The 13,211-nt window shown below is 31.8% G+C and overlaps 3 protein-coding genes across 3 annotated transcripts; 2 read left to right on the forward strand and 1 right to left on the reverse strand.

The window, feature by feature from the left end:
• Nucleotides 1-749: 749 nt before the first annotated feature.
• LOC123710639 (iduronate 2-sulfatase) lies at nucleotides 750-2,722 on the forward strand. The gene is made up of 4 exons (XM_045662663.1): nucleotides 750-974; nucleotides 1,036-1,513; nucleotides 1,730-2,005; nucleotides 2,101-2,722. The coding sequence occupies exons 1-4, from the start codon at nucleotides 750-752 to the stop codon at nucleotides 2,631-2,633; spliced, it is 1,512 nt and encodes a 503-aa protein (XP_045518619.1). The 3' UTR covers nucleotides 2,634-2,722.
• Nucleotides 2,723-2,787: 65 nt separating this feature from the next.
• On the reverse strand, nucleotides 2,788-6,433 carry LOC123711096 (GDP-fucose transporter 1). Its single transcript, XM_045663509.1, has 5 exons — nucleotides 6,014-6,433; nucleotides 5,725-5,926; nucleotides 5,376-5,601; nucleotides 4,563-4,855; nucleotides 2,788-3,927 (listed from the first exon to the last, which is right to left on the reverse strand). Exons 1-5 carry the CDS (start codon nucleotides 6,094-6,096, stop codon nucleotides 3,709-3,711), a joined length of 1,023 nt encoding a protein of 340 aa, XP_045519465.1. The 5' UTR covers nucleotides 6,097-6,433; the 3' UTR covers nucleotides 2,788-3,708.
• A 140-nt stretch (nucleotides 6,434-6,573) lies between these two features.
• On the forward strand, nucleotides 6,574-10,381 carry LOC123711061 (membrane-associated progesterone receptor component 1). Its single transcript, XM_045663461.1, has 3 exons — nucleotides 6,574-7,073; nucleotides 7,269-7,418; nucleotides 8,074-10,381. The coding sequence occupies exons 1-3, from the start codon at nucleotides 6,758-6,760 to the stop codon at nucleotides 8,190-8,192; spliced, it is 585 nt and encodes a 194-aa protein (XP_045519417.1). The 5' UTR covers nucleotides 6,574-6,757; the 3' UTR covers nucleotides 8,193-10,381.
• The last annotated feature ends 2,830 nt before the right edge of the window (nucleotides 10,382-13,211 follow it).

A 13,211-nucleotide genomic window follows, 5' to 3' on the forward strand; every position in this document is an offset into this window, starting at 1 on the left:
TATATTTTATTAACAAAGCATTAATACCAAGATCACAATTAAAAATGTAGCCAATACGTTACTCATAGCGTTAGGGCTATAACAAGACGATTCGATGTTAAAAAAATAGTCTCAACTGTAATTAAGAACATGTTTCCAACCTTAAGATGAGAATAAATAGTAATTTTTATCAAAAAGGTTTCTTTCTATATACAATATATGACAAGGACAAAGAGCTATTTGACAAGATTTCATTCATTTCAGATTAAGATATAGACTAATAAACTATTAACTTTAGGCAAGATGGCGTCGCACCAGTCCCTTGATGTACCATACTTATAAACACCAAAAAAAAATTTAAGATATTAACGAGTTATTTTAATAATAATTCGATCACAAACAGTCTCCAATGAAATTAAAGTCCAAGATAGTATTAGAATTAGACAGGCGAAGACTTATAGGCATACTACGTTATTGTGCTTTTGAACTCGACGTGACGTCGCCATTTTGCGTGACCGTTTTGTATCATGAGTATGAAAATCAATATTTTTATTTTTATATATTTTGAGACGGTGTGTGTCAAATTTACCGTGTTTTGATAATATCTAATATTAATTTGTATACTTTTATTATATAGTTAAAGTAATAATTCGAAGTTGGTTTTTATAGTTTCATAACATAATCGAATTTTGTTTCATTCATACCAACGCCACATGTATCCCATCCCTAGTTAATAAGGAGTAAGTCAACCGTAAATCTAGGCTAACAAAATGCCATTGATATTGGCTAAAATGTTGATTGTTACCTATTGTTTCATAATATTTTTTATAAAAGCGACAATTGGTGTTAAAACATCTAAACATTTAAATTATTCTCCAGATGTTGTTTTTATAATCATTGACGATATGCGATTGTTACCGGAATCGGATATAAAACTTCATAATATTCAAAACTTGGCGGGAAGGAGTATTCATTTTCAAAACGCTTTTGCTCAGGTAGTAATTGGTCGATATTAAAGATATATTACTGTCATATACAATTTAATTTTTTTTTTAGCAAGCATTGTGTGCACCAAGTAGAAACTCGTTGTTAACGGGGCGTAGGCCTGATTCGCTACGCTTATATGACTTTTACAGTTATTGGCGTGACGAGGTAGCAAATTTTTCGACAATACCCCAAATTTTCAAACAAAAGGGATATGAGACATACTCTGTTGGTAAAGTATTTCACCCTGGTCGAAGTTCTAATTTTACGGACGATTTCCCATATAGTTGGTCAGTAACACCATATCATGCGCCGAGCGAAAAATATAAAGATGCTACCGTATGTAAGGATAATATAACAAACGAATTTCAAGACAACCTTATATGTCCCGTTGTTGTTAATGAGCAGCCGGACAAAACTCTTCCAGACATTGAAATATTAAACCATGCTATTGATGTATTAAAAACAAGAAATAAGACAAACCCAATCTTTTTAGCCGTAGGCTTTCATAAGCCGCACATTCCGTTAAAGTTTCCTATGGATTATTTAGGTAAGATACGCAACGCTAACAATAAGTCCTGTATATTGTGTTCTTTATATCATTACCGTTAATATCGTAAAAAGTGTCCTGAAAATGGTATTTTGTTTCTTGAGGCTAATTGTTTGAGCTCGGACTACTCTTTTTGTTCAAAGCATTAATTAACCATAAAATTTTAAATTTCGAACTTGCACTCTGCAATCTGATAGGTTAAAATATTTTTCACAGCTAGAGTACCACTAGAATATATATCGCCACCTTCATTTCCAAATATACCAAAGAACATGCCTGAGGTAGCATGGCAGCCTTGGACCGATGTCCGTCGTAGAGACGACATCAAGAGGCTAAACATACAATTTCCTTATGGAACTATGCCTTCAAACTGGACCTTGAAAATTAAACAAAGCTATGTCGCTGCTTCGTTATATGTAGATGACTTAATTGGGAAACTATTGCACCACATTGATATGAGGAAAACTATCGTAGTTTTAACTAGCGATCATGGTGAGCTAACCAGTTTATACTTGCATTATAAAACGCGAAAAAAAGAAACTTCTACTCTGTAAGAATAATTAGACTAGCCACTTGTTTTTTTTCAGGGTGGTCCCTCGGAGAGAATGGTTTATGGGCGAAGTATAGCAATTTTGACGTTGCTCTAAAAGTACCACTTATGTTCTACCACCCCGATCTTCACCCAAAAACAATCAAGAGTCCTGTAGAATTAATTGACATATTCCCAACAATAATACACCTGGCTGGCCTTAAATCATGTATAAAAAAATGCATAACCCCTTCCGAAATAAAATGTTATGAGGGCACAAACCTTATTCCAGTAATTTCAAATAAAAATAAATTTTCAATAAGTCAGTATCCGAGGCCTAGTGTGAAACCTCAAAGAAATTCCGACAAACCACGCTTAAAGGATATAAAAATAATGGGTTATAGTTTGCGAACAAAGAGATATAGGTACACAGAATGGCTGTCGTTTAATACGAAAAACGAAACATTTGGAAATGAATTATATGACCACATAAGCGATCCATATGAATCAAACAACGTTTATGTGAAACTAAAATATAAACATGTTAAATATAAATTATCTAAATTACTTAGAGGTGCAATAACAACATAGATAATATATTAAATCACGTTTAAGAATTTGTGGCGTTAGCAGAACATATGACCGCCTTACTGGTATATTATTATTATTATCATGTAGGATAATCCGTGTATTACCAAAAAAAATCGTTACCATGGTAACACTAACACGAAAATTAAAACACACATTCATTAAAACAGTATATTTTAATAAAATGTAATTAATACAATAGCACTCTTTGGATGGCAAGTGGCCAATACTATTTATAAATGCTTCACTTAAATTAAAATAATTAGTTAACATGACTAAATTTTCATGATTTTATGAATTTAGGCCGTTCATTCGACTTTAATATTAATATAGACAGATATTTTTATTTAGACGAACAATTTTAGTGGAATTTATAGAGCGGCCTTACAAAAAATTAAACATATATTAAAAAATAATGGCTAACTCATAAATAACTGATACAGTGCCAGTGCTTAAAAAATATCCGATGATATGCCTTATATATTAAAAGAGGACTAAAGCTTCCATCTACATTACGATTTTTTATTTTATTCCATCAGTATTTATTCATATTAATTTATTAGACTAGGGTAGGCAATTATTAGAATGATAATCCCTAGGTTAGTACAGGAGAGTACTGTTCTAATAAAAAGTGCCTGGTTTGTAATTGTAATGCAATAAAATTTAATCAAATAAATTTACTTATTATTAATAAATGTATTTATTAATTGTGGGAACCATGGTACTTAGCATCTTTAGTCTATGTTTTATTTATGGCAATGTTATTTTTTTTTTAAAAATCTTCATAAATGTACTAAGGCCTCATTTATTCAAAGAATCAAATTGTCACAAAATGATACAAATATTCAATAGCTATATGAGGTTTATAGTAAATTTATAAATAGGGGAGATCCTACAGAGGAGGAACCTACAGAACAATGGTTTCTAATACAAAAAATAATATTGCACAAATATTTTTCATATTACAAAAAACATATTACATATGATATGCAAATTAATTAAATTACACTGGTTTGATATTTATATACTTAGATAGGAAATATACATTAAAATAAAATACAGAAAATAATACCAGTTTTTATACTAAACTTCTCTTTTCTTCTGGTATAATTTTTCTAGAGTTCTCCTCCATTTCCAATTGTTTAAACCTGGCGTAAAGGGCAGTACTTGCTAAAACTATAATGTTTGACGACCACCACATTGAGTTCTTAGTTTCGCTGTACCACTGTGTTGCCATGACAGTTTGAGCACATGCTTTAGCTGTACCTGAGATATTATGGGTCAGTGGTGACGTCACCTGAAATTATTAATTTAAGACTTACAGAGATTAATTATAAACCAGGGCACTCCCAATTGTGTATAGGGCAAATGTTTGTGTCTATTTCATTAATGATTTTGCTACATGAAAAGACTGCTATAAAATATTAAAAACATTCAGTTTATCATGTAATAAATTGTAGTTGTAATCTTTAAAAAAAACAAATTTATAGGCAAACTGGCAGATCAGAGGTTAAAGTGACAGATATGATTTATCAGTGCAATAAACAAACTGCAACGCTAGTTCAATACACTACATGACATATTGTTTAACTATATATCAGGTAACATGGCTGTCGGAACATCTTATAAGTTATTTACTAATATCAAAGAAGAGTAATGTAACTTGTCAAGTCGTGAATGTCGCGTGTCGATAGAATATTTTGAACTACGCCAATGTCGGAATTTTTTTTTTGATACCATAAGTTCATAGAATATTGTTACAAAATGGTGAATATTATATGTGTATAAGGTACAAATCCCCGCCATAATAGTAAGTTTCGTAAGTTTCTCTAGGAATTGACCCATTGACTTGGATAGACGTACCATACTAACCAACTGATTCATGGAATCATTTTAACTTAGTTATCATTTGGAAAAATCTATAAACCTTACTTTAATTTGTAATGATGTTACATATCCAATGGCAAAGCCACAAAGACCTCCAATGACCATTTGCGTCCAGAAACCAGTACTGTGGTAGTTTGAATAATTCCACAGCACACTCAATTCTCCATTCAACACCATTAATGGCAGAAACAAAATAATTGAGTATGCATTATTATAATATGATAATAGCCATATTTCCTGATTGACGCTTGGTAGGACAGACTTAGTAAAAATTGAATATAGTGACAACATCAAGGATCCCACTACTCCATATATTGTTCCAATTAATGAAAATGATCCTGTAAGAAAATATATTGAATTTGTATACTTCCCCTGTAGTAATGTTTTAGGAGACCAGATAGTTGCAATAATTATATAATCATTTAAATATAAATTATATAATATAATTATCAACATTTGAGCAATTTGGCTCAATCAAAAGGCCAATCTGGCTGGTGGATGGCTTCTGCATGCAACTCACATTCCTGAGGTTGTATGTTCGATTAACATTTGGTTGACTGGTGAAGGAAAACATAGTAAGGGGTGTGTCAAGCACAGGAGGCTGATCACCTACTTGACTATTAGTTTCACAAATGACCATAGAACAGATACAGAAATCTGTGGCCCAGACCTAAAAAGCCATACCAATTTATTTTTTATTGTTAACCATATTTATTTTAAAATCACAAATTATAATATTAAATTTAAGTTAATGTTTAAGTAGCAATAAGTATAATTAATTATTTACACCCTATATAAAATTCATTTCATATCATAAAAAGATGTTTTAAATCATTTGAAATCAATAATAAAAATTACCTAATAGTTCTTCCTGATCTACTCCCACATAAAATCCTAAAACTATGAAGGCACAGCACATAATGCATTTAAACGATGTCTGTTGTCTCAAAAGCACCCAGCTAAATATTACATTGAAGACAGTGGTGAGAGATCTGCCAATATAGTAGAAGGATACACCAACATACTTAAGACATAAATTGTTTGTTGCTATCATTAGCGTAAACATTATTGACAGTGGTATGACCTGTAAATATAGAAAAAAACTATCTTCATTTATTATATACATATATAACAGTAAAAATATTGCACTGACTAAACAAGATAAATACACTTTGATATATATGTGTAATCATTATAAATTGTTTACCTTCCAAGCCACTTCAAGATTCCATGGTGTTCCTTGAGGAAATTTAAATATACCAGGTATTCCACCTGTTCTACTCAATGAAAAACATATGGTAAAAGATACTAAACATTGAAACCATGTTATAAACAATGGTGCTTCTAATGCTACTGTTTGTCCGCTGAGCAAACTTTTATTTACAAATACTGTGGCAATAGATACAACCCTGAAAAAGATATTAGTATATTTTAAATAATAGTAACTTCAAAGTTCATAAATATTTAACTTTTTAGTTCATTGATCATAACCTTACCAATAACAAGCAACTACCAAAAATATTTTTATGTATCTAGAACATAAGTCAGTCTGGTTATCCATTGTTTTATATCGATGCATTTAAATAAATTGTTTAGAAAATCTAGGTGATTTGAATTTTCTCAATTTTAGTTAATGTTTAATGGGTTTCTCAAAATATTTAGTGTTTTATCAACAACTTCATTATCCCGATTTCAAGAAATTGTGTTCGATTACTATTAATCTATAAGATAATAAAGACCGGTCTTACAGAATCTATGAGTTATTTTTTCGAAGAGCTTTGAAGTCGAAAACACCTATTACTTATTACTCTTTTTTAAGTAGTTTTTGAGTTACTGAAATCTGAATTCAGTAAATTCTGAGTAATATATTCTACAAATTATATTGTTATCATATGCCAAGCCACTTGTACATTCAACTTTTTTTTTTGCTGTCTGTAATTGACATCTGGTTGACATAACGTACTAATATTGTGTTGACAGTCGATAGTTTTTTACTAAGGTAAATAATTTGACTATCTCATAAGTGCCAGATTAATTTAGTTGACAGAAATGAATGGTGTCCAAACAATCCTGACTTTAGACTTCTGATGTCATACGTCATTATCTTGGTAGGTATTTTAGTTTCAAACTTGATTATTTTTCACGGCTTGTGTAGTATCGGAATTTTTCATTGAAACAAAAACAAAATTAGTGTGAACAGACTGTCACTAGCCGCCCGACTTAACTTAACATAATTTAAAATGTCTTCGTCTCCAGAAATTAAGACTACGGATAATGAGGATCCTGAGACTTCTTTAAATTTTTTTAGTCAATTACTTAGACCTGTGAATGTGTTCTTGACTGGTATCATCGTTGTATTAGTGTACAAAATTTTGAAAAGTAAGTTTAGTAAGGCTTCCGTCTACCCTCCCAGGCCGGAACTGCCTAAAATTAGGAAAGATATGACAGTGGCTGAATTGCGACACTACGATGGTAATCAACCTGATGGTCGCGTTTTAGTAGCGGTAAATGGTTGGATTTTTGATGTGACAAGAGGGCGTCGCTTTTACGGTCCTGGTGAGTGCATCTGTTTTATTAATAGCGCCAATGAGTCAGTCATTAAGCATTCAGGCGTGACATGCATTAAACTACGTTTTTCCTAATCTGTTGCCCAATGAATTCCAATTGGACAGTGTTAATTTTAAAACATAGGTTTCTATTTATCACTAATATAATTCTGACATGTTTAAAATTATAGCATCATAATTTTAGGTGGTCCATATGCGGCCTTTGGTGGAAAAGATGCTACTCGAGGTCTAGCAACATTTTCTGTAACATCATCAGACAAAGAATATGATGACTTAAGTGATCTAAATTCAATGGAAATGGACTCAATCAAAGAGTGGGAAGCCCAGTTCCGGGGTAAGGTTTAAAGCTCCACATATTGTTAAGATTATTAAATAAAACAAAAATACATCAATGGTTGAGGTGCAAATTAATTAATTTTGTCTGTTCACAAATCCTTTGATTTTTAACACATTCCAATTACAAACAAATATTTGTAAGGATATACCTTGCAACAACAATTACAACTGTTTGTGCATGCATTACAGAAACAAGTTCAATCACCTCATCTGAATTGTTTATTTACCTTAATTCATTTTATTTTGTACTGAATAATAAATAGGGTAATGACACTGTAGAGCTCCTCACTGTATAAATTGACATAAACTGTTTAACATTGAATAGATTTGACTATATCTATTAGGTAATTGTTACATTACTCATGTCAATTATCAACTATTAATATTTGTTATAATGCTTACTGAAATGCAGAGCAGTTAGGAGACTACTATTATTTGCAGTATCATTTATGAAGTACAAAAATTGTATTGGAATAGGTGTTGTTTCCTCATAAATTCTCAACTTTTATGTATTCCTATATCAGATTACAAATCCACTAAGCTTTACATCATGCTATGTGCTCTACTAATTTAAATTGGCTTAAGAAAAAGATTTCTATGTGAAATAGTTTATTGAATACCATGTAAATAAAGTACAAACACATTCTTTACAGAAAACTATGACCTGGTTGGTAAACTTTTGAAACCTGGAGAAGAGCCAACAAATTACTCTGATGAAGAGACTGAGGAGACTGAGCCAGTCAACAATCCGGAGGATAAAAAAGCACAATAAAACTGTTTCTTAGGTCATGTTAAACTTATATAGAATGAAAGAGTTTATGGTTAGAAGGGCTTAATTTAAATCTTGTATGGATCTTATTAATTATTCAGTTGTGTTTTTTTATATTTATTAGGTTTTACTCTCAGGTCTTGCAGTTACCGAAACTTTTGGAGACTTCATAATATTGTATCCACAATAAAAACAATGTCCAACTCACATTGAACAGAAGATATAAATGATAAATATCATAATTTTTTCAAGTCTTTAATAGTGTAAATTTTATTACCATAAATTGGAGACTATTAATTAGTTCTGTATCAATTGCAATGCCCCTAAAATAATAATATAACAAAAACATGGCATTTTTAAATTTAGCATGTGCTGTGATCATATTTAAAGTCTGCTCTAGCTAATACTCTTTCCTTTTTATAAATTAAATGGAGATAGATTTTGTAAAATTATTTATAGTAATATCAGAAAGTACTTAAAAGCTGGATTATATTGATTGAAGAGTTAACAACTTAGAGGTGTTATGTTCTTGAAATTATTATATCACCCGTATCGAGGATTAAATGGTTGTTGTTATATTTCCAACCAAGTCCTCAAGGTCCGGAAATAATAAAAATTCAGCTGTAACATTTGTATTTTAAGAAAGTATAGAAGTTTAATTTTTTAAATAAAGCAAACAAAATTATTTAGAATTACACTTCTATGATCATACTATATCTATCTCTGTTTAAAGTACATCTACATTTGTTGCTTTGTAAATGTTTTCAAGTTATAAATGTATTTATAATATTGTATATTTACAGTTTTGTGAATTGAAAGACTGATGGCGGTATGTTTATGTGAAGGACCACATTCCCCTTTGCGCTACCTTTATTATGGTTCAAGAATGGTTTTTCCTCACTTCTAATAATGCATTAATGTACAAATTATATGTTTGTTTATTATGAATGCCGTTACTTGACCCATTATAATATTTGTACATTAGATTTAGCATTTTTTGTGGGCGTATACCTAATAACAAACAACTTTTGACCATCAGTACTTAAATATTTTAAGGTTGCAAATAATGTCAGTTATTTTAATAGTTGCTGCTGTTCGTTGTTTTAACAGTGTTTATCATTGTCGTTAGGGTTTAATTTTTTAATCATTTTACTGTTAATGCGTCTCACAATTCTGCTTAGATTTAACTATTAATTTGTGAAATTAAAATGGAATTCGCCTATCTTTTTAAATTTAGAGATTTTGTTATGGAGTTTTTAAGTATATTATGGACTGACTTAGTATTGATGAAATGTTTGGCTTGTGTATGATACCCGCAAATTGCTATGTTATTGTCACAATGAAAGATGTTTTATAATATTTAGGGTCTGTTTTACAATGTACGGATAAGTTCTACACAAGTTCCAAATAAGCTATTTATTACTTATTGGTAGGATAAACACTCTTGTTGCGTTTCGCGAGTGTCAGATAGCGTTAATCGTCACATCAAAGTAAGTTATGAGTCCGATGAAACGCGATGTTTCTTATTAAGAACTTTTATCTTTCAAATAATTTATGTGTTGCTATTTGGTACTTTATCTATACATTGTGAAACAGACTCTTTGTATATAGTTATATTTAAGCTATTTTAAATTTTAATATTCAATAGAAAGTATTTTAGAAACAAAAGGTGCTTACACTTATGAGGAAGTGTAGGAAGGAAATCTTCACTTCGTTTATAAGTGAGATGATACTTATTCAGCAATTAAAGTAACAGAAAATAGATGCCTATTTACAGTATAGTCCACCGTGGTTCCTAAGCGCGACAAAGTACTTCCTTATATTTCCCGGTAATTAAATTAGCTAGACTAGTTAAATACCCATTCTTATTAAAAGTACGCGATGTTTTCCCCACCACGTCTTACTTAACACTCCCATATTTATATTAAGAAACGAACCAGGACAAGCGCATGCGCAATTTGCGGAGTCTAGTGATTATTTTTAAGGCTTTGAAATTGGTATTGCAAAAAAATGTTGAATTGTTTTCAATGTCATTGAGTAAGCAGATTAAACACTTGTAGCCACAGAAAGTGAATGCCTTAATGATTGTTGTGACTTGAAACATTTGGTGTGTATGTTATGCTTTGATGTTAACAAATGAAATTTATGTAATATTTATTTGAAATTTTCACAATATAGCCTCTTTTATATGATTTGTTTTTATTTGAATGCGGGAAGCTGTAAATTACATAACTTTAATAACGATTGTTATCGTAACTACAATGAGATTTGGTACTCCTATTTGATACTATATAAAGTCACCATACTATAACGGAGAAATAAAATATTGAATGTATCCTAAAACAGTTTTACAGAAACACATAATAATTATTATCACACACATGAAAGCCAGATGGTAAGTTTGGACAATATTTAGGAGATTCACCTAAGATGACAAAATATATAATAATTAAAAAAGACGGAAGCATAACAATTGTTTTAATTGCTACTTCCTAAATGAGGAGTGCGAAAATAGGTCGAAATTAAGGTAAAAAAGTAATAATGAACACATGTGCAGAGGCGTGCGTGCGATACTACATCTACTTGACACCGCTTATCAATTTCTGGCGAAACCATGTCAGCCAACGACAATATATTAGTATTAACTGATATATGTGGAAGAGCAGTGTTGGACTAGTGGCTTCAGCGTGCGACTCTCATACTCGCCTATTAGATTGAAAAATGATCATGAGACAGATGCAGAGATCTGAGGCCCAGACCACAGATTTATTTTATGTGGAAGAAAGTTGTGCTGGGAAAGGGTGTTGTGGCGAATGCATTTAGGCGATAGTAACGAGTGCAACATTTCCAACCAAGGCCAGCTACACAAAATCGCGATAAGCCTGTAGTTTTCGACTTGCTTCTACAATTAACTTTAGGAACTGGGGTCACGTGGGATGTCTTCCATGACGTTTGGGTAGAACCCTGAAAATAAATAATATTGAAAGTGGGTATTTAATAATCTGCCAGTCCTTTAATTTTAATAATAATAATTAAGCCTCATTTATTCATTGAAAAATTTAGAAAATATACACACACATGAAATATATACATACATATATTTTTTTTCAAGGACCTCTTATTAGTTTAGGCCTCATCCAATTGGCTAAATGTCTCTCTGTTTTGAGATAACAATAATGACCTATAATACGTTTTTCATTTTTTTGCTGCTGACCGATATAAGCGTTGAAGTCTCCCATCAGTTGGAGTTGGTCGTAAAACAACGATATCCCTGTATCATTGGTGTCGCTAGTAGGAGAATTTGCTTGAATAATTGAAATATGTGCGTCTACAAAGGCTAAATTTAGGACACTTACTCATTCTTATTGATTGATTCTGACTGATAATTGCTATGAAACTATCAAAATATGGTTTTAGGTTTTCTTATAACCGATGCCATATAACCCTTTAGTTTGGCCGTAGTGACAACAATATGCTCATGGTCTTCCAATATATTATATCCTAAGCCCGATGATATCATCTCCCTTTAATTATATAAGCCGGAATAATATCTGGAGCCGGAGGTGTTTTAGATTTTAGTTTATTTACTACACTACGATTTAAAATAGAAGTTAGTGTGCGTTATTCTAACAATATCGTGTTTTAAATTTGTTTTAAGTTATTCAGTTTGTGAATGCAGTCCGTAAACCAATCTTGTTATGCAACGCCGAACGCGACCCATACATGAACACAGTGCAATAAGTCATTCAAATCTTTGAAAAGATCCCAACATACACACTACAATAATATATATTAGCCAAAACAGTTCACCTTTAGACTTTCATCATATTATTCCGAGTGCGCCTACTTATGTAGCCAACAACCCAACTCTTTTCCACACATATCTTAGTCATTTGAAATATAGTAAACCCATAGTTAAAAGAATCCCTCGAGGAGAATCGTTGCAACGCATTTGTCACTATTAATCCAAAAATATTACATAAGCAATTATACTGAAGATTGACAGAATTTTTCTTTTCATACAGCTCCACTACATATAATAAAAAAACTGATGAGCCAAATTTATCCTTGACACAAAATATTAAGAATAACTGTGCTGTAAGCTGCTCGCCTTCTCCCACTCCTCTAATCAAATATTTGGCCCCTCGTAATCGCTACAAACTCACCGAAAACAATTTGTGACACAGATCTCAAAGGAGCCGCTCGCATTTTGTTCTCCAACGACGTGCCTGACGTCCAAACGACCCCTGACACCATTCAGGCCTTACGGGCAAAACATCCTCCAGCTCCAGTAAACTCATATATTCTTGACCCACCAACAGCAAGGCAAGCTTGCCTTCAAATTCAAAACAAAAATGTTACGGCTACCATTTTAAACTAGGTATGAGTTTGATTTCATGGAAGATGGGCCGGGTGCTGGTATGGGATGCAACTTGTTGAGACACACCCCTTCCCCTCTACATGGAGCCAACAACAGAGCTGGTCAAGCTTGTGATGCGGCTGAAAAAGCTAAAGCATGAAAATACAGGGGACTAGGTTCCGAATATGGTTTTGTCGGTGTCGAGACCCTTCGTCCCTAGGGTCCTAGCCCTATAAAGCATTTTAAGGAAATAGCAAAAAGGTTAGTCGACATCACAATAAATACTTCTATTTCGAAACTTTTGATATCAAAATAATTAGAGTATACTTTTGGGTTACAAGTGGCAGTTGCTGGATTTAATATTCAACATCATTATAAAAAAATGCACACTCTTTGCCTTTTGGGTTTCTAAGCGAATTAATATATTGCCAAAATTGCGTAGGTTTATTAACTAAAATTAATGAGATGGTATGTAAAAAGTTAATGTTAGCTTTGCGAATGTCCTTTTTAATGATTGACCTAAGACGTTTAAATTCTAAACACGCGTTATTATCATTAAGACACTTTCACTGCCAATGTAGTTGCGTTCTTAATTTCTAAATGATTTCATTTGTAAAATATACCCTTTGTTTAGTTCACTCTCGAATTTTTCTAGAAAAACA

This window comes from Pieris brassicae, chromosome 6 (assembly GCF_905147105.1).
Source record: "Pieris brassicae chromosome 6, ilPieBrab1.1, whole genome shotgun sequence".
Taxonomy (NCBI): domain Eukaryota; kingdom Metazoa; phylum Arthropoda; class Insecta; order Lepidoptera; family Pieridae; genus Pieris; species Pieris brassicae.